This window comes from Rana temporaria, chromosome 11 (assembly GCF_905171775.1).
Source record: "Rana temporaria chromosome 11, aRanTem1.1, whole genome shotgun sequence".
In the NCBI taxonomy this organism is placed as follows: domain Eukaryota; kingdom Metazoa; phylum Chordata; class Amphibia; order Anura; family Ranidae; genus Rana; species Rana temporaria.
In genome coordinates this window covers 109,930,271-109,952,137 of record NC_053499.1, presented here as the reverse complement: position 1 = coordinate 109,952,137, position 21,867 = coordinate 109,930,271, and the positions used below count along the sequence as shown (strand labels likewise).

Below are 21,867 nucleotides of genomic sequence, written 5' to 3'. Positions count from 1 at the left end.
GACAATCAGCGCCTCCGACATAGAAGGCGGCAGCTGCCCTGTTTTTATAGCAAAATCATACACCCTGCCCAGGTGAGGCACAAGCAGATCCTTGTATTGCATATACCACTCAATGGGGAAACCATCCAATCCCAGTGTTTTGTTTCTGGCAAAGGATTGGACAGCCTCCCCAATTTCCTAAGCCGTCAGAGAAGCGTCGCCTGTTGGGTCTGAAGCCTAGGCAGTGAAATTACACGATTGTCATCCAATTCCACAATCGTGTAATGTGCTCTAGTAGGATAAAGGGAGGAATAAAATGTGACAAAAGGTATCCATAATCTCCTCATCTGTTCTACCACAATTCCCCCTGAATTCTTAATCCTAGGTATGCTACAAGGCTGATAATCCGATCTGGAGAGATACGCCAGCAGGCGACTGGTTCCGATACAGCAGCTTCTTCTGAGTATGCTCTAAAAAGCACCAGGTCCAGTTCCCTGGCACCATGCTTCCAGGCGGCGTGCGTCTCAGGAGAGGGGGGGGGGGGGTCGCAGAATAGGTGGCCTGTGCCTCTCTGAGAGACCTCTCTGCATCTGTCAATCTTGACAGAGAGGCCTTGCGCGTCTGACCAATGGCCGCAGCAAAAGAGCCGCGTGTGGTAGCATTAAAAGGCGTCCCAAACCACCGGAACAGAGGCGCTCTGCTTGTTAGTTACCCAGTAAGATCCCATCTCTGTCATACACTGGTTCACCACAACCTGATCCGCCAACCATAACGGGCTTAGCCGCCACACCTGATAGGAGGAGGGGGAGGTGCCCAGGGCGAGGTCCACCAGCAAAGGGGAATGATCAGACACCGCCCTAGGGAGGTACTTGACCTCAGTCACCAAATTAAGCAGATCCGATGAGACCAGACAGAGCAATACGGGATAGAGTACGGTGCGACTCAGAGTGACACGAATACTCCCTACCATCCACATGCTTCCACCCCCAAGCCTCCACCAAATCAAATTGAGTTAGAAAGGAACCCAAGGGGATAGTGTAGAGCAATGCAATCTATCAATGGAGTTATCCAATACTGTATTATAGTCACCCGCTATTAATAAGGGACCCTCCGCTATCGCCAATATGGAGTTCATCACCCGCTCAAAGAAAACTTTAGTAAAGAGGGGCAGAGCCTATAAGCTAGTTACCATATACGGCCTACCCATGAGTTCTATCACAACAATTAAAAAGCAACCATTAGGATCACGTTTAACATGTTTAATGCTAACTGGTGCAGATTTGGCTATAAGGATGGAAGTGTCCCTGGCATATGTTGAGTATGTGGAGTGGAGAGCATAAGCGATTATTGCCCACTTAAGGGCCATTACTCTAGAGCCCTGGAGGTGGGTTTCCTGGAGTAGGATCACATACGGATTATGACGTGCCAGATATTCAAACATTAATGATCTTTTCACTTTTGAGTTAAGCCCCCGTACATTCCACGACATCAAAACGTTATCTAGACATTAAAAAGCGTAAAGTGTATGACCAGAGGAACCCATTCCTCGCAGCACGCCTGAAGCAGTCAGAACCTGGCGCCCAGCGAACCATGAGGGATGCGTACAATAAAGAGCAAGTTGGAAACATATGACAATGTTCCAGCAATTCAAAATATCAAGAGAGGAAAGAGATGGACAGCCGCACTCCAATTTCTTAAAAAGACGTGCCCTTTATTGGGTAAAGGAAAAATGCACTACAGGTACCAGCAAACAGTGGGAAAAACAGCTGACGCGTTTCGCATTGGAGCACTGAGCTATGACTAAGCATTGATATCCAATGCGAAACACGTCAGCTGTTTTTCCCACTGTGTGCTGATACCTGTAGTGCATTTTTCCTTTACCCAATAAAGGGAACGTCTTTTTAAGAAATTGGAGTGCGGCTGTCCATATCTTTCCTCTCTTGCATATCCCGTGCATTGCCTGCACCCATTGGTTTCTGAGTGGACATTGATTGTTCTAGTGTGCTCACCTGGAGCGGCAGCCTTCCTACCAATTCAAAATATCAGGTGCATAATAGCGAGGCCAGCTAGTCCAGCCCAGAGATAGACATGCAACTACAAGTACCAGCATTTCAGAAAAATGCATGGAACGGTGCTGCCCCTGGCCCAGCCCAAACGGCTGCTCATTACCTAGAGGCCGCCTCACCATCTACCTTCATCCGGCTGGGGTGAAGAGGAATTTGGGCTACTACATGGAGGTGGACCAGATACAAGCTGCTGCCGATGACAACCACGGGCATCACCGACAGGCAGTAAGGACTTAGGGACATCAGAGCTATTACCTTAATGCAACCCAGGATGGTTACCCTGAAACATGTAGGCCTAGGCGAAAAGATGACACATTGGATCTCGGCGGCATATTTTAATCCGACGGTCAGAGTCAGGGCGAATGGAGTGCTGTCAGACCCGCTGTTGATTACCAACGGGACCAGACAAGGGTGCCCTCTATCACCCCTGCTTTTCGCCCTGACTCTCGAACCATTTCTGAGTCGTGTGCGACTGAACCCAGACATTACCGGGTTAGGGGTCAAGGGGACAATACAAAGTCTCTGCATACGAGGACGACATGATGTTTTCTCTGACGGAACCCGCGACATCTCTCCCCACTCTGATGAGAGAGTTTGAGGAATACGGGAAATTGTCCAACTCACCACGACAGCTCTCCCACTTGCAGGCTGGTTTCCATCTGAAGTGGTCTGCAACGGCCCTGACATAACTGGGCACGAGCATTACCCCAAAATTTTCCCAGCTCTTTAACAAGAATTTCCCCCCCTCTTCCTTAAATTAGTCCAGAAACTGCTAACCCAGTGGACCACCGGCCTGCATTCCTGGTTCGGCCGATGTAATATACTCAAAATGACGATACTGCCTGTAACGGCTACCCCCTGGTAGTGAGGGGGTATCAGCTGTTGGAGATGTCCTTTTCCCTGGCAAGTTGCGGTATGCAGGTACAGCCGGTATATATCCCATCCACGAGATCCAGAGAGAGATACAGGTTCAGCTGTAAAATGAGCAGAATAGTAATCCCATCGAACGCCCTTTCAAGAACGAGACGGGGCTACGTTTTGAAGGGTCAAGTAGGACAGACTTTAATGGTACATTTTTCTGGTTTATATCTAGTTACAAGCTGTTACAGGAACAATGAAACTCTCCGCCCCCCCTCCTCACACAGGGGGGGGGGGGGGGGGGGCTTTCATACAGATACTTTAAAATAATGACATCCCTTTGAGCTAATCACTATCTAGAAATTTCGGCCCCGAGATACATTTAACATGACCTGATCAGACACATTCCTTTATCAATAGAATTCAATTAACCTTTAGAACAATACACACTCACAGATAATCCCATCAGCATACACCTGACAGGAGACTGCTACTTGTAGTACAATACACAAAAGAGTCAATTAGCTGAAGAAGGGGACATTAGAAAAGAGTCACTCTACAATTAACCCTTTGTATGCCTCACTGCATGATGATTATAGATGTCCAGGCAGAATACATAGTTCCGTTACACTGCCCACATTTTTGTACCTCCTACAGGCACTCCCAATACACATCCCAGCTAGCTATTTCAGACAAATCTACTCAACGTTTAAGACATTCCTTTGGGCAGGGAAACACCCAAAAGGTACGGGGTATCGCAATGCCAGATGCAAGGGCATATTATCATGCTACACATTTGAGTCGGCTGGTGGACTGGTGCCGCCATAAGGCGACCAAACTTTGGACACGGATAGAGCAGGCACAGAGCGAGACCCCGCTGCAGCGGGCACCTTGGTGCCACAGCAGTATCACAGGAGGTCAAACGACACCCGCTGGTAGGAACTACTATTAAGGTGTGTGCTTGGCTGCTGACACAGGCGAACCTAAGCTCTCACAGCTCACCATTACGCCCAGTGTTGGGTAACCCACATTTTGAGCCGGGAGTACGTGACAAGAGATTCTGCGACCTGAGAGACTCAGGCCTCTATCAGGCTTCCCCTTTTAGTGACGCAGGGAGGTGAAAGACACTGGCGGAGTTCATGGACCCTGGTGGCAGGTACAGCCTAGACTTTGAGAGCTGGGCAATTACGCCACTTCCTCGAGACTATGCCCCCTCCTACTGCTGAGAGCCAAACCCTCACGCCTCTAGAGGAGCTATGCTCCGATACAGGCATGCTGCCACATGCCATATCTCTTACACATGGACTGCTGACTATACCAGGGGAGGGGTATTGAATCCCAAGCCTCTCCAGGTGGGAGAGGGAACTGGGCTGCACACTAAGATACAAAACATCCTCTTGTTCACACACACAAATCATCCATATGCACTAAAATACAAGAGAGCAACTATAAGATCCTCACAAGTTGGTACAGGACCCCGGCTATCCTCAGTAAGATCTTTCCGACAACCTCAGACCGGTGCTGTCAAATGGAGAGGGGCACGCTACTCCATGTCCTCTGGTCCTGTCCCTGTATCCGGACTTTCTGGACGGAGGTCAGGCAGATAACACAAAGATTCACGGAACGAGTGGTCCCGGATGACACAGCATACTTTCTCCTCCATGTGCATGATATCCCTACACGTGTATACAGTGGGGATCGAAAGATTGGGCACCCCAGGTAAAAATTTGTATTAATGTGCATAACGAAGCCAAGGAAAGATGGAAAAATCTCCAAAAGGCATCAAATTACAGATTAGACATTCTTGTATGTCAAAAAAAAAAGTTCGATTTTATTTCCATCATTTACACTTTCAAAATTACAGAAAACAAAAAAAATGGCATCTGCAAAAGTTTGGGCACCCTGCAGAGTTAATATCTTGTACTGCCCCCTTTGGCAAGTATCACAGCTTGTAAACGCTTTTTGTAGCCAGCCAAGAGTCTTTCAATTCTTGTTTGAGGTATCTTTGCCCATTCTTCCTTACAAAAGTCTTCCAGTTCTTTGAGATTTCTGGGCTGTCTGTCACGCACTGCTCTTTTAAGGTCTATCCATAGATTTTCAATTATGTTGAGGTCAGGAGATTCTGAAGGCCATGGCAAAACCTTCAGTTTACGCCTCTTGATGTAATCCCCCATTTTTCCTTCTACTCGTGAAATGTTCCCTGTGCCACTGGCTGCAATACAACCCCAAAGCATGATTGATCCACCCCCATGCTTAACAGTTGGACAGAGGTTCTTTTCATTAAATTATGTGCCCTTTCTTCTCCAAATGTACCTTTGCTCATTCCGGCCAAAAAGTTCTATTTTAACCTCATCGGTCCACAGAACTGGCCAACCTGGAATTCAGGTGGAAACAGTCAATTTTACATCACTTGACTTTTTATTACTCTATAGATCTATTGTGGACCAAAGCAATTTGTATGCTGGTCAATTCATCCTCGCTAATCCCCAGTTGATCCTTGCCAGAGATTGGAGATCTATCACGGTCTCCGAATTTAAGACCTTCCTGGGCCTATCCCTACTCATGGGCATAACTAAAGAATGAGTTGTGGTCATATTGGTCCACTGACCAAATTCATCATATGCCAGTGTCCTCTGCCTCCATGACCAGGACATGATACGAGCAGATCTTGCGGTTCATGTACTTCAATGATAATGAACTCTGTCGTCCTCGGGGTGACCTTGGATTTGATCGGCTCTACAAAATTCGGCCCCTTGTAAACCACTTGAACCAACGTTTCGCAGCCTTGTTTACTCCCAATCAAGTTGCCTGCGTTGAAGATTCCCTGATTATGTTTTCTGCCCGCTTGTCTATCAAACAGCATCTTCCCAGCAACCGTGTCAGATATGGGGTCAAGATGTATAAGCTCAACAGGCTATACATATAGTTTTATGGTTTACGAGGGAAGAGATATAGTCACGTAGAGCTGGAGACCTGCCGAGATTTCGACATAGAGACCACTGGTATAATTGTGTGGGATTTGGTGTCACCTTTATTTGGTAAGGGGTACCACTTGTATGTGGACAATTACTACATGTGTGTGCCACTTTTTAGTCACCTTTTTGATTGTGGAAGTGGCACCGTGCGGTCTAATCGCCGGGGTTTACCCCAACGGTTTGAAGAATCCCAACTTGGATGGGGGAGAGAGCCTGCTTGAAGTGTAATAATTTGTGTCCACGAATACAACCTTAACATGGGAGGGGTGGACCTCAATGACCAGTTGCTCGCACCGTACCCAATTGCTCGTATAGGCCAGATGCTGATACAAAAAAGTGTCTATATTTATTTCTGTGCTATACAAAGCTTCATGGCGAACTGGATCCTTCCTAAAATTCCAGTAAGAAATTTGGGGTAATTTTTTTTGGGGGGGGGGGGGGTTGTGCCATCTTGACGTTTCATGGCCTCTGAAACGGTTATAGGTAGAAAGGAAGTGAAATCACCATTTTACGTCCTTAGAAAACCTGAAGGCGTGATTGATACACAGCTATGCTCCCAAAGTCTCACACATGTAATATCCCCGTACTCAGGAGAAGCAGCAGAATGTATTTCGGGGTGTAATTTCACATATGCCCATGGCATGCTTGAGCAATATATCATTAAGTGACAACTTTGTGTCATTTTCTTGTCATTTTTCAATCACTTGGCACAAAAAATTATATATATATATATATATATATATATATATATATATATATATATATATTCAATTGGCTCAACAAGACTCAGCAATTTCTTTGGGGTGTCTACTTTCCAAGATTGGGTCACTTGGAGGGGGGGGGGGTGTACTGCCCTGCCATTTTAGCACCTCAAGAAATGAGATAGGCAGTCAAACTAAAAGCTACGGAAATTCCAGAAAATGTACTTTAGTTTGTAGAAGCTATAACTTTTGCGCAAACCAATAAATATAGGCTTATTGACTTTTTTTTGGCAAAGACATGTGTCTGAATACATTTTGGCCTAAATGTCTGACTAATACTGAGTTTATTGTATTTTTCTTCCAGAAAAAGTAGAAAATATTTTTTTTAAAAGTAGTCTTTTTCCTTTAATAAAATTGCAAAAAAAAATTTAATCGCAGAGGCAATCAAACACAATTAAAAGAAAGCTCCATTTGTTTCGGTACAACATTGCAAATGAAAAAACAAAAGCCCGAAGGCTGAAGCTGCACTTGGAAAAAAAATGTGATAAATGAAAGAAAAAGCTGCCAGCACCTTAAAAGTCTAGTACCAAACTGAAAACATTAAAAATAAACACAGCGCTAAAAAATATATGACAAAATATCATGTGAAAGAATATTTTACAAAACTAAGGCAGAGTCCTATTAAGATTCCAGTCCATAAATTGGCAAGGAAATAACACCCATCCGTGTAGATGCAAAAAAAGAAACTGCAGAAGAAGTTTAACGTGCAACTCCACACCCAAGGGGAGTAAAATTGCCTGCTTATCAGATGGCGATGACTACTAAACAGTAGTCTCGCCCAGCGTTGGAAAATCGGTCTCCCCAAAACCAAGGTAGTAACGAACGGTAGCTAAAAAAATGGTGATGCTCGGAAATATAAAATGAAAAAACTTCCATAGTGCACTATGTTGATTAAAAGTGAATTTAATAAAACAGAGGAATCGCACTTACAAAGTAGAAGTCAATCAATTAAGATAAGGTACTGTATATCGTACGAGACCGCAGTGTCTTCATCGGCTACGCTTCACTTCCTATGTTTGTTTGCCCATCCACCTCCTGAGAGGAAAAAAACTTAATGATGTCACCGTCGTATGCTCTACCCTACGCATTTTGTCATGAGAGGACATTGTCTGGGGATTGGCCAGGTGACTGTGTCATCACGTTTATCTATTATATACACACCACTAGCGCCATCCTAACTACTGGCTACCGGATTAATATAATGGGGTAAAGAGACGGCCGAGCCACCAATGGAGCAAATAACAACCAGGAACATGTGAATAGTAAAGGAAGTGAAAGAAAGGAGATCTCCATCTAGTGGCCAAAATACAAATTGCGGGAATAGGAGGAAAAAAAATTGCAAAAACTTTAAATTAATGGAGAGAAAGGGTAGAAATGTGAAGACACTGCTACTCTTGACAGATAAATTACAACATTAGCACTTATAATATCTGACTTATCAGCAGAGCACAAAAGAGCCAATATAGTAAGAGATAAAAAAATATATATATATATATTAAAAAAAAAATCTTATAAAAAAAAAAAAAAAAACAAGATTGTTCTCTGGAAATCTCTAGGCATTATTTATGAAGCAATCGATGTCCCAGTCTACGCACATAAGACCCATCTGGTTTCAAGTCTAGAAATTGATCTGACCATATTAGTGCCTCTCCAGTGAGGTTGTATTTTGTCAAAAGCAAGGAAGAGGGTCCCTTTTAATTTCTTATTGTGGTATTTAGCATAGTGTCTTGATAAATTATGCTTTGTGAACCCTCACTTGATATTCCCTACATGCAGTTCTCATTTTGTACGTCCAATATATTGTTTGGAACATGGACATTGAATTAAATAGACAACATATTGAGTTGAGCACGTGATAAAACGACTCGATGTTGTATATCCTATTCGTCACATTTTCGTCCTCTGAAGGAATTAATCTGGCAAATACTGCATTTACAACAAGGGAAAAAAAAAACTTTCATAGATTGAAAGAATTAGATGGTCTTGGGGGGGGGGGGGCACCTTGTCGTTCGTGTGTATTCCCCAATGCTTTCTAAGGCTTTTTTTGACAGAGAAATGTTGGTTAGAGTATCCTGTGATAATAGACCATCCAAATGTATTGTCTGGTACACGATTACATGGTCTTTCCCCATTTAGCATAAGGCACCTATCCATATTCGCAACTTTGACAATAGTGACATCAATATAATTTTCCAGATAACCCTTGTCTAGGAAACATTGTTTCAGTATTAGAGCTTGTTAACAATAGTCTAAAATCTTAGTGCAGTTACGCCTAATGCGTTGGAACTGACCTTTAGGGACTGCACTTAACCACGAAGTATAATGGCAACTAGAGAGTGGGATGTAGGCATTGCAATCAGTCTCCTTAAAGTACGTATTGGTAGTCAAACTCCCATTCCTAACCAAAATGTTAAAATCAAGGAAGTGGATCTGAGAGTGACTTGCCTCATACTGTAAGGAGATGCCTCTATCACCACCGGGCCATAAATATGTTTTTTTATATATTCTATATATTTTTTATAAATGTATTTAATCTCTTACTATATTGGCTCTTTTGTCCTCTGCTGATAACTTTTGGATATTAGAAGTACTAATGTTGTATTTATCTGTCAAGAGTAGTAGTGTCTTCACATTTCTACCCTTTATCTCCATTGTTTAAAGTTTTGCAATTTTTTTTCTCCTATTCCCGCAATTTGTATTTTCGCCACTAGACGCCGATCTCCTTTCTTTCACTTCCTTTACTATTCACATGTTCCTTGTTATCATTTTCCCCATTGGTGGCCAGCAGTTAAAATGGCTGAGCCGTCTCTTTACCCCCATTATATTGATCCAGCGGCCAGTAGTTAGGATGGCGCTAGTGGTGTATATAATGGATAAAACGTGATGACACAGTCACCTGGTCGAAACACGTAGAGGTGGAGCCTACGACTGACGTTTTTCCTCTCAGGAGGTGGATGGGCAAACAAACATAGGAAGTGAAGCGTAGCCGTCGAAGACACTGCTGCCTCATTGTACGATATACCTTATCGCCATTGATTGGCTTCTACTTTGTAAGTGCGATTCCTCCGTTTTATTAAATCATCATACTGCACTATGGAAGTTTTTAATTTATATTTCCGAGCATCACCATTTTTTAGCTGTCGTTCCAGTTACTGCCTTGGTTTTGGGGAGACCGATTTTGGTAATGTTTTAGTAGTCATTGCCATCTGGTAAGCAGGCCATTTTACTCACCCTGGGTGTGGAATTGCACGTCAAACTTTTTCTGCAGTTTCCTTCTTTGCATCTACACGGATGGGTGTCATTTCCTTGCCAATTTATGGACTGGAATCTTAATGGGACCTTAGTTTTCACTTTTCACTTGTAAAATATTCTTTCACGTGATATTTTGTCATTTTTTTAGCACTGAATCCATTTTGTTTATTTTTACAACATTGCATGATCGCACAATTACCAGTTAAAGCAGCGCAGTGCTGAATTGGAAAAAGTGCTCTGGTCATTCAGCAGCCTAATCTTCTGGGGCTGAAGTGGTTAAAGCAGAAAATCTATGTGCAAAGTTGCAGTTCTGCATCTGAATCAATAGAAAAACTCAAACTAAAAACGCCACTAAAAAATCCATAGTTCTTTTAGGCACATAAAATGTCTAGACAAGGGCCATTAATTATGCCCGGACAGCCGCATTATACAAAAGGTACGCTCCAAAGAGTGTGATTCCTCAAGTGGGACTTTAAATTTGGGTGAGAGCAACATTACAGTGACTACAGAACCATGTGCATAAAAAAAAGGTCCAAAGTTGTTTATATTATACTGTAGGTCTCTAGCTCCTCGTTTAAACCATAGGGCGACAAAGTTTTTAATTTAAAAATCCAAAATGCCTCCCTCTTGCAGAGCAAGACAAATCTCTAATATTCAGTCAATGTTCTATCTGAAACATATTTGATAGCTAGGACGTCTAAACATTTTATGTCTTTGTTGTGGTAGAATAAAAAATGCCGGGGAACACAGTTTCATTACATCCCTTCTGAATAAACATCCTATGCTCGCCCACTCATTTGCCTAATGTGCACATGGTCCGGCCAACATACAATAAATTACAAGGGCACCGGAGCACAAACTACATATTCAGATTAGCAACATTACAGTGACTACAGAACCATGCTCATAAAAGTGGCTGTATGCATTCCTAGGAGAACTGTGGGAAGAGGGGCACACCAGTACACAACCCACAGACTGGTATTTGGACCCAGAAACAAGACATACCAGCTTCTGACCTAAATCATCCCATTCCCCCCCCCCCCCCCCCCCCCCCCCCCCGACATAATCTAGAGGCCCTTACATTGAAACATTTTCCCAAGATAATAAGAACACATGGCCAAAAAAAATAAAAATAAATCTAACCCCTAAAAAATATAAAACCTTACATATACCCAGTGAAGTGAACAGCCTTAGATGATAAACAGGGATGAAACAGCTCCCTCCATAAAAGTTTTGCATGTATATATCTGCGGTCTTCAGCTTTATATATTCTTTAGAAAATGCACATCGTATTAGAAATGTTCTCTTCCTGTTCAGCACTGGGAGTGAAGTCTTGGTATACACTGTGTGACAGCTGATTGTAGGAAAGGCACACCCCTCACCGTGCACATAGGCAGAAGGAAGGAATAAATGTGTTGTGAATACCAGCTCTCAGCTAATCTCTTTATAGCACCCACCCTGAAACAAATATCAGGCTGGGTTTACCTCGGTTGTCTGAGAACATGTCAGAAGTTATCATGCTGATAACAGAAGAACGGAGAAGCAGAAACACATGGGATGCGTGGCTTTGGAGAGGGATAAGAAAAAACACTACAGATATATGTGCCTAGCTCAAATTTAATGATTCAGGTTTGCATCCACTTTCAGACCCCTTTCACATTCAGGGCGTATTGCAGGCGCTATAGCGTTAAAAATATCGCCTGCAATCCGCCCTAAAAGTGTTGCTCTATTGTCCCAAGGGCTTTCAGGGTTGAACTAGCAGGACGGTAAAAAAAGTCCTGCTAGCCATATCTTTCAGCAGCGCATTGCGGGCGGTTTTAACCCTTTCTCGACCGCTAACGGGAGTTAAATGCCACTAGTGGCCGAAATGTGACGCAAATCCTTCCATAGCATCGGTGGTAAAAATAGCGGCATTAAAGACAGATCCCTCCAGAACATCAACAGGCTCTAGAAATATTGGTCAATGACGCAATTGAACATGGGGTATTAACCACTTCAGCACCGGGTCAATTCTGGCACTTCTCTCTATGTAAAAAATCATATTTTTTTTTCATAAAAAAAGTCCGAACCCCCAAACATACATATACCGTACTTGCCGGCGTATAAGACGACTGGGCGTATAAGACGACCCCCTAATTTTCCAGCCAAAATGTTGGTTTTGGGATATACTCGCCGTATAAGACTACCCTCTTCCTACTAGTCATGCCTCGCCTCACGGTGTCACCATTACATGCCAGACTGTCACTACATGCCAGACTGTGCCCCATTACATGCCAGACTGTGCCCTTACCTTATCCCAAGACATGCAGAATCGCGGCCGTATGATTTTTCAAAAGCCGTGCCTTCTACGTCTTCTGTTCCGTGATAGGCGGAAACACTCAGCTTCCCAGGAGGCACTGTGTTCAGTGTTCGCCTATCACGGCGGCCCTCTCGTCCGAGGACGAGAGGGCCTCCGTGATAGGCGGACACTAAACACAGGACGAGAGGGCCTCCGTGATAGGCGGACACTGAACACAGTGCCTCCTGGGAAGCTGAGTGTTTCCGCCTATCACGGAACAGAAGACGTAGGAGGCGCGGCTTTTAAAAAATCGTACGGCCGCGTTTCTGGAATAAGGTAAGGTTAGGTTACCGGCGTATAAGACGACCCCTGACTTTTAAGAAGATTTTAAGGGGTTAGAAAGTCGTCTTATACGCCGGAAAATACGGTATATATATATATATATATATATATATATATATATATATATATATATATATATATATATATATATATTTATTTATTTATTAAATTTTTTAGCAGACACCCCTCTGATGTGGCCCGAGGCCTCCTGCTCTGAGATGGCGGATCCCAGCCCAGATTTCCGGTCGCTGAGCCCCCATCCCTGAGCATCAGTTTTGTGAATGAAGCCAGTGGTAGAGGAAGCAAGCGGCTGCAGAGCAGAGCTGCATAAGTCAATGCTTCCTTTATAGTGCTGGCGCCTGTCATAGGCAGAGTGATACCAAATGCACTCTGCCTGGGGCATCGACATCCGGTGATACCTGAATGGAAGACTTATTAAAGGTAAGCTTATTACTAAAATCAAAGTGTATATATGGCATATATGTTCTGTAGTGATTACTGGGCTGCTTTCAAGCTGATACGCAGGTGCAGCGCAGTGTACCTGCAGGTTACCTTCATTGAATCATAGACTGCGGTTATTACCTGCGGATTTGGTGCGCTTTCAGAACTTGAACCACACTTGCATGATATAATAGACGTCTATGCAAAGTGTAGCTAACCCGCAGGAAAGCCTCAAGTGCACTGTGCTGCATGCGCAGTGTGGTTAAATTGCAGCACAGCAGTGTGAAAGCAGCCTTAGGCCCCTTTCAAGCGTTCGGTTCGGACCCTCCATTCACCTCTATGGAGCTGTAGATGTAAACGGACTTGTGTCTGATTACACCCGCCCACCTCCAAGCCGATCTGCTAAAAAAAAAAACAGAAGGGGGTCCCTCCCTTTCCATCTGGGAGGATCGGTGGACACGGACCGGTCATTCACCCGCTCCGCTTATTGTGGCCCGCGACCGGTTACCAAGTGGCCCTCGCTCTTTAAAAGGTTGGGCACCCCTGCCCTAGGGAATAAAATGGCGGTCATTGCAACTTTTTATCTTGCACGGTATTTGCGCAATAATTTTTCAAACGCCTTTTTTGGGGAAAAAACGTTTAAAAAAAAAAAAACAGTAAAGTTAGCCCAATTTTTTTGTAGAATGTGAAAGATGTTACGCCGAGTAGATAGCTACCCAACATGCCACGCTTTAAAATTGCACACACTCATGAAATGGCGCCAAACTTCGGTACTTAAAAATCTCCATAGGCGACACTTTCATTTTTTTTTTTTACAGGCTACTATTTGAGTTACAGAGGTCTAGTGCTACAATTGTTGCACATGCTCTAACGCATGCAGCGATACCTCACGTGGGGTTGAACGGCGTTTACATATGTGGGCGGGACTAACATGTGTTCGCTTCCGAGCATGAGCTACCGGGGACAGGGACGTTTTCATTTTTTTTACTTACTTTTTTATTTTTACACTTTTTTTTACATTTTAATTTTTTTGATCACTTTTATTCATTAATTGTCCTCAAAATTCTACAAACAATACCCCATAATAAAAACGTGAAAGAAGTTTGTTTGAAATCTTTGCAAATTTAAAAAAAAAAATAATAAAAAATATATACATTTATTATGTACATAAGTATTCACAGCCTGTCATGACACCAAAAATGGAGCTCAGGTGCATCCGGTTTCCACTAATCATCCTTGAGGTTTCTACAACAGTCCACCTGTAGTAAATTCAGCTGATTGGACAAGATTTGGAAAGTCACAGGACACACACACACACACACACACACACACAGCGGGCCGCCAAGCTAAACTGAGCGATCTGGGGAGAAGAGCCTTAGGCCCCTTTCACACTGACACATTTTTCAGGCGTTTTGGAGCTAAAAATAACGCCTAAAGAGCTCCTGAAAAAAATCCTTCCCTGCAGTCCTCAGTGTGAAAGCCCGAAAGTCCTGCTAGCCGCATCTTTGGAGCGGTGAAGGAGCAGGGTGTTTACCTCTCCTCCACCACCCCTTCCCATTGAAAACAATGGGAAACCGCGGTAATACCGCCGGCAATGTGCCTCTGCAGAGGCGCATTGCCGGCGGTATTAACCCTTTTTCGTCCGCTAGCGGGGGTTAAAAGTGCACCGCTAGCGGCAGAATATTGCGGTTAAAAACGATGGTATAGCGCCGCTATACCGCCAGCACACCTCCTGTGCCCAGTGTGAAAGGGGCCTATGTCAGGGACACTTTGACAGAGATTCAACGTTTCTCTGTGGAGAGAGAACAACCATCTCTGCAGCACTCCACCAATCAGGCCTGTATGGTAGAGTGGTCAGACTGAAGCCACTCCTAAGTAAAAAGGCACATGACAGCATGCCTGGATTTTGCCAAAAAGGCACCTGAAGGGCTCTCAGACCATATAAAAAAAAATTAAATTCTATGGTCTGATGAATCAAAGATTGAACTCTTTGGCCTGAATGGCAAGCATCATGTCTGGAGGAAACCAGGCACCGCTCATCACCTGGCCAATACCATCCCTACAGTGAAGCATGGTGGTGGCAGCATCATGCTGAGGGGATGTTTTTCAGAGGCAGGAACTAGTTAGAATCGAGATAAAGATGAATGCAGCAATGTACAGAGACATTGTTGATGGAAACCTGCTCCAGAGCGCTCTGGACCTCAAACTGAGGCAAAGGTTCATCTTCCAACAGGACAACGACCCTAAGCCTACAGCCAAGATAGCAAAGGAGTGGCTACGGGACAACTCTGAATGTCCTCGAGTCCAAACTTGAACCCAATTGAACATCTCTAGAAAGAACTGAAAATGGCTGTGCATGATGCTCCTCATCCAACCTGATGGAGCGTGAGAGGTCCTGCAAAGTAGAATGGGAGAAACTGTACAAATAGATGTGCCAAGCTTGTAGCGTCATACTCAAAAATACTTGAGGCTGTAATTGGAGCCAATGGCTCTTCAAAGTATTTAGCAAAGGCTGTGACTACCCATGTAAATGCGATTTTTTTTTTTATAACATTTCCAAAGAATTCAAATAAACTTCTTTCATGTTGTCATTATGGATTATTGTTTGTAGAATTGTAGAATTTAACACAGGGGTGCCCAACCAGTGGCCCGGGGGCCACATGTGGCCCGCAGAGCCCTCTGATGTGGCCCGCGACCTTCTGCTCTGGGATGGAATACAATAGAATAGAATACTGTTATTAAAAGGTAAGTGTATTACTAAAATCACAATGTATATATAGGCATATCTGTTCTGCAGTGTTTACTGGGCTGCTTTTAAACCGATTACCTGCACTGAGCCATAGACTTCTATTACCTGCGAGTTTGATGTGCTTTCTAAAAGTGCACCAAACCTACAGAATATAATTGAAGTCTTTGGCAAAGTGCAGCTAACCTGCAGGAAAGCCACAGGTGAACTGTGCTGCACTCGTGGTGCGGGTTAACAACCATGCATCAGTGTAAAAAAGCAGCCTTAGGCCCCTTTCACACAGTCAGTCCGACCCAATCGGACCCTCCATTTACCTTTCAGGAGTGGCAGATGTAAATGGCCTTGTCTCTGTTTACAAAGCCTACCTCCAATTCGATCCACAAAAAAGGGAGTAGAGTGGGCTGCTATTCACCCGCTCCGCTCATTGTGGCCCGCGACTGGTTACCAAGTCACTTAAGTGGCCCTATCTCTTCAAAAGGTTGGGCAACCCTGCTGTAACATAACAAAATGTGGGTAAAAGTGAAGCGCTGTGAATACTTTCCAGATGCACTGTATGTCAATCATGAAAGAGGTTAAACACAGAAATGGCCTATCAGCATAAAGCTTTTTTTAATGTCAGTTTTCAATCATTCTGTAGGAGCAGTATAACCTAGATTTTCAAGCATTCCGTGACCAATGGACAAGAGAGATTCAAATCTCTTAATTAGTAAAATGTACATATGCCCGTTTTTTTTTTTTTTTTATGTGCATGCATTTTATGTATTGTGTCTTTGTCTCACCTCTGCCATATTTATAACTCCAACAGCCAGACTCTTATAACCCAGTATTGTTCGGTTCTTGTACCTCTTGCGTCTCTGCAACATGATCTGCAGGCGATTCGCATTTCTCTTTAGGAAGTGTGGATACTATGGGTGGATAAGAAAAATAAATAAAAAATAAAAGCAAAAAACAAAGACCACACAAGAATAAAATTAAGGATAATCTGTCACAAATAAGGAAAATTGGGCAAGTAGATCCTGAAGAAAACTGCTTTTTCTCAACACTAGCTAAATCTAGCCACTGTCTTGTAAACATTATTTAAGACATTACCAGGGGGCCCCCGGGTTACGAACAAGATAGGGATTGTAGGTTTGTTCTCAAGTCAAAATTTGTTTGTAAGTCGGAACAGTACCTTTGTTAAGTGCTCCACATAGGCAGATGACATGAGCCCATGCTGGGACACAGGGATAGAATGTACTGTACAGTCTATCCCTGTGTTCCAGCATGAGCTCATATAATCTGCCTATATGGAGCTCTCATTCAATTTTGTGTGGTACAAGTACAGCACTGTACAGGGTATATACTGTAGTAGTGGGCACAGAACAGTACAGTATATAATCTCACCAGCTTTCAGGGCGCTGATGCAGTCCTGTACTATATGTGGGGCGTGGAGAACATCTGCAGTCCAGTGAGGGTGACTGGCTGGGAGTACCAGGCAGGGAAGGCCCAGAGCACTGCAAGACAGGCAGAAGGATTAAAGATGCTGGGCTCCAGGACACCTCAACCAGCCCACACAGGCAGTCTCCGCTGGGCAGATCACAGCGGGGAGATGGATGGCTGGTGAGAGCAGCAGTGTCCGCACATCCGAATCCAGGCCAGGTCGGCCGCGGGGCATCCATGCAGGAAAGACCAGGGATCTGCAGGCTTCACTAGGCCGGACCAGGCCGCAATACAGGCACAGGACACAGCAGGGTATGGAGAGAAACAGGTAGGCATGTAATTAGGTTATTTTTAAGTGTTTATGTGCACGGATGGCTAAGGATGGAGTGCAGGACCCCGTTCGTAAGGAGTCGTTGTTCGCAATTAGGGGACCCCCTGTAGTCAGAAAATAGCTGCTTGTAAAGCCTAAAAAACAAAAACTTTGCACTTATGACATCATTTCCTTGTTTCTTTATAGTTCATTGAGCCACATTAGAACTAAAAAAGGTAAGGATTATTTTCCCGTTTTTCTTTATTGCAAAGGGAAGAGAATTAGAACCCAACTAAACGAGTGTCCCCATTGGAAGATTTATCCCCTATTCCTGTCAGATGACAGCCCAAAAAAAATGTTTTCTACAACTTCCACTCTAGGTGTAAATGGTCTCCAGAAAAAAAAGCAGATGAATCTCAAAATACCTCGCTGTGTTGCGGCGGTGTGCGCTGGAGGAAAAAAAAAAAAAAGTACCCTTGTACCTTTTCTTGCAAGTTAACCTTTGGATTATATTGGAAGAATGCACAATGGCATAGGCCAGACGGAGACACAATAGCAAACAAAGAAAGATATAGGCCAGCATCACTGGTGGGAAGGAAGACTTTCCCCATCTCCAGGGCAAGTCTGAAGTTTTACCTTGCCAGGTTAAGCTGTATCTGGTCAGATAAAAGCATAGGACATTCCAGCGAATAGATATGTTGGTTCCATAGCAGGAGAATGCTGGTTTGAAAAGTTCAGAAAGGTTAAAAAAAAAAAAATGTAATAATAAAAGTACTGCCTCAAAAAGGAGGCCACTATTAAACCCAGAACAGAGTGGTGCCCCCTTCACTGAAGGTTCTGCGTGCGAGACCTTACGGCTGCATTCTTGTCCACAAGAGGGAAGATTCTGGCTTGGAAAATGCCAGGATAAGACCCAGGTACACCAGATAATGTGATGGCAGGAGAGCATACTTTGGAAAGTTGATCAAACAGACAAAGGTTTAAAAGAACTGAACAGTGCTTTGGACGTTGGTAAACAATGTTGTGGTGGAGGAGCAATTTAGATCGTCCAAGTACGCTAGTGAATGCATTAGGTTGGTAGAAGCGCAAGCAATTTTGTTCAGGGTGCAGATGAGAGCTAAAATATCAGTACAAGAAATTGGCAGGGTTGGTCTTCCAAAGCTAAACGCAGAAAGCATTTATGTGGAGGGAAGATGGGCATATGTAGATAGCCATCTTATAGCTTTACTAGTGGAAGAAATTAATTTGTCAGAAAAACAAATGACAGATCTTGCCGATGTCATCCAGAATTTTTACACAGAAATCCGTTTAGAGACTTTAGGTTCAGACTGGGGCAGATCCTTCCCCAATTGGTTTAAGGACTGAACAAGTTTTGAAAAAAACAAACAAACATACGTTTGAAACTTTGTCCTGGATCCAGATTGTCAGAAAAGGCAATAGAGTGAAGAGTCTGGGGTTCCCCTTCATTGTGAGGGGGGGGGGGGGCTTTTGTGTAGGCTTGGTGGGCTCAGGGGGTCTAGGGCTTGCAACTAAAAAGCAAGTGTTAACCCTTGGTTTGGAAGTTTATGCCTTTCCACTGAGCAAAAAGTATCTGTAGGAGTAGATGCATGTTTTTTCTTAATTTATTTAATGGGGTAGGGAGTAGCGACCCCCCAATGACTTGATTGCTGACATTCACCATCAAAGGCAATGGGTAAGAGACAAGCAGCCGCAGCATACCTAGCCGTTAGCCATACAAGCCTATATCACGTGAACAGAAATGAGTAACAGTCTAAAGATTTGCCAAATCAATCTCGAGCATCCAAACAAAAAAAATAAAAGTGCAAGGCTGAAGGCATCAGCTGCAATTGTTCTAAGGAGAACAAGGTACTCAAATACAGATTCATATATTCTATTCGTTTCCCCGATTAGTATTAATCTGGCAAATAGTCATGATAGCAGTTGAATGCTGTAAGGCTGGATCTGTAAGTGCAAAGGAGGCTTTTAGGAATGCTTATAAACGCCTATCAACAGAATCCTTGAAAAAGGGAACTATAAGGTGTTTTGCGAGGAGTGAAATGGCAGATTCTACTATAAGAACATTCATTTTTTTCTTGAATTTGCCTTTCAGGAATAGTAAAAGTGTTTTTTTTTTTTTTTACTCAGCCTGCCTCCTAGTACCCATAGGGGCTAGTTTTGACTAAATAATCCAGTGCTGATTGACAATGTGCAAACTAGCCTTTGCACCCTTTCAACAATGAAAAGTATTTGTCAAAAAATACATATTTTGAGGCTCACAGAATGCAGGGGTAGAAAAATCCTCTGCAGCTTCCACTACAGTGTAAGTGTCCACATTGATTTTCTTCATTTCATCTTCAAGTGAAGTTCAAAAGTTCTATCTAAAGTTCAGCAATAGAGTCGGGGGGAAGAATATGGAGTTTTTGGCCTCTGGAAGTTAAAAAGGTTCTAAGAGAATTCCATCTCTAATTCAGGAACAGATCGAGGGAGGAAGGGAGAGGTTTAGTGCTTTTGGCCTCCTGAAGTCAAAAGGTTCAAGGAGGGCTGCACATTTTTCAAAGAATTTAGACACAGTGGCAGAGAAATCTGCTTTTGTCAAACAGGCTGTGTGTTGCATGCCTGAGAAGCACGTTTTTCTACCCTCTAGTGGTCCAGGCTGCGCTATCCAGCCGTGGACCTGTATAGCACCCTGCAGCCAGACAAAACTTCTCTAGAAGAGAAAAAAGGTTCAACAAAGCCTAAAGGACACTACTAACAGGTGGGCAGAGTTATATGAGAATATTCCTAGGGCATCCCTAGCAAAGTGTTTGCCAGTGTCCAGTGATCTGAAGGTAGTCTACATATGGATAGAAGACTTGTACTGTACACTAAGAATAATCCTTTTTGCCTATTCAGGATCACAGCAAGCCTTTAAACTTCTGGACATCCAAAAAAAAGTTCAATTGAGGTTGTATTAAGACAAGGGATGGCAGGGTCTACACAGGCACAGTTGACTCCCAACAGCAAACTTTCCTCAATAAGATATTGTTGTGCAAAGCATTCCAGAGGTATAGAAATCTTTTCCAGGTGAGGCCAGTATCTGTATAGGACAAGCTCCATGAGCAAGTGGGCTGGAAAAGTCTAGGTAAATTTTAGGGACACCAAGCTGGAGACCTTGGGGTAAGCAGACTCAGGCTGCTCTAACACGATGCAGGAGCAAACAGCATCAGTAAGGGTAGCAATGGTACCCTTAACACTTACACCTTGAATAAAGTTTCAGTCGCATGTGTCTCTTCCTGGATCAATTCCTCCTAGGGCGAGAGGGTAATCTTCATCCACCACCTACTCCTCAAGTAGTATGTATACCGCAGGGTAGTGCTAAACAGTCCGGCACCTAAATAAATGGTGCCAATTTGAAATTTGAACCAAACACTGATTCCAAGCCACAATCACCGGCTAGATAGCTGCAAGCCAAACGCCCCTCATTACTTGGGCCTAGAAGCACTGGCCAGAGAAGTTTTTAAAGGGCTTCCACCTTGAAATTACTGCTAGGTCTTCAATGCAGGTAGGAGTAAAAAAAAAAAGACTCAATCCTGGCTTCGCTCTCCACAACGGGCATACCCCAAGGGATCTGTACAGACAGGGCTTTACCACTCGCAGACCTCAGCCCTGAACTTTGTATACCATCCTGTGGCTAACTACATACAAAGACACTAGCAATGGGAGAGGTTCTATGAAAAAAAAGGGAAGTCCCAGTAACTATTTTTGCCAGTGTCCAATGTCCTGAAAGTAGTTATGTATAACCCATGCTCAAGACTGAAGGTCTTGTGTCCTGTCCCTGTACGACTAAGAAAGATAGTCCTCTTGCTAATCAAAGCAAATCTCATGGTTTAAGAAAGGAGCCATTAGGAGTTCAAAAATGTGTTACCAGAGCAATCAGCCCACCCTATGTGTGATGTCACATCATGCCTTGTGTCCCACAGTGACTCTCTTCACTTCCTGAAACACTGGACTTGGTTTCCTCACTGAAAAAAAACGCTGTTTGCAGTCACAAGCGGCTCTTCTGGTGGACAGCTTCCAACCAATGTGGTATGGCTACAGATAAGTTCTCATTTTGTATTTCTATGAATTTGCATTTGTCTTTTTATTTGGAATAAATCCATTGATGCTGCACTTGCCCCCTTGTATTCTTTTTTGTAATTTCAGAGATTTTGTCTGTTCTCAGATGGAGCTGGCTACTGAAGTACAACACCTTTTCTATGGGATTTCATAGCCTTAAGCATCATGGAAATCAAAGAGTCCGACTGCCCCCTGTTTAATACCTGCCTTTCAATACCCAAAAATCGCTAAATACAGTCATTGTAAAGCAGAATGCAATATTGGACCCTGAGAAAGTAAACCTGGGCAAAAAGGGAGACACCAGAATATGTTAGCAACCTGACAAAAGACATCTGTGTAACAAGG

General features: G+C 43.5%; 1 protein-coding gene across 1 annotated transcript in view; it reads right to left on the bottom strand.

Moving 5' to 3' along the window:
• The window catches only part of PACS1 (phosphofurin acidic cluster sorting protein 1), a 288,112-nt gene that overhangs the window by 219,488 nt on the left and 46,757 nt on the right, over positions 1 to 21,867 (bottom strand). Inside the window, exon 4 of the mRNA XM_040328826.1 lies at positions 16,478 to 16,603. Within this exon, the coding sequence (XP_040184760.1) occupies positions 16,478 to 16,603 (126 nt within the window). The remainder of the gene's footprint in view (positions 1 to 16,477; positions 16,604 to 21,867) is intronic.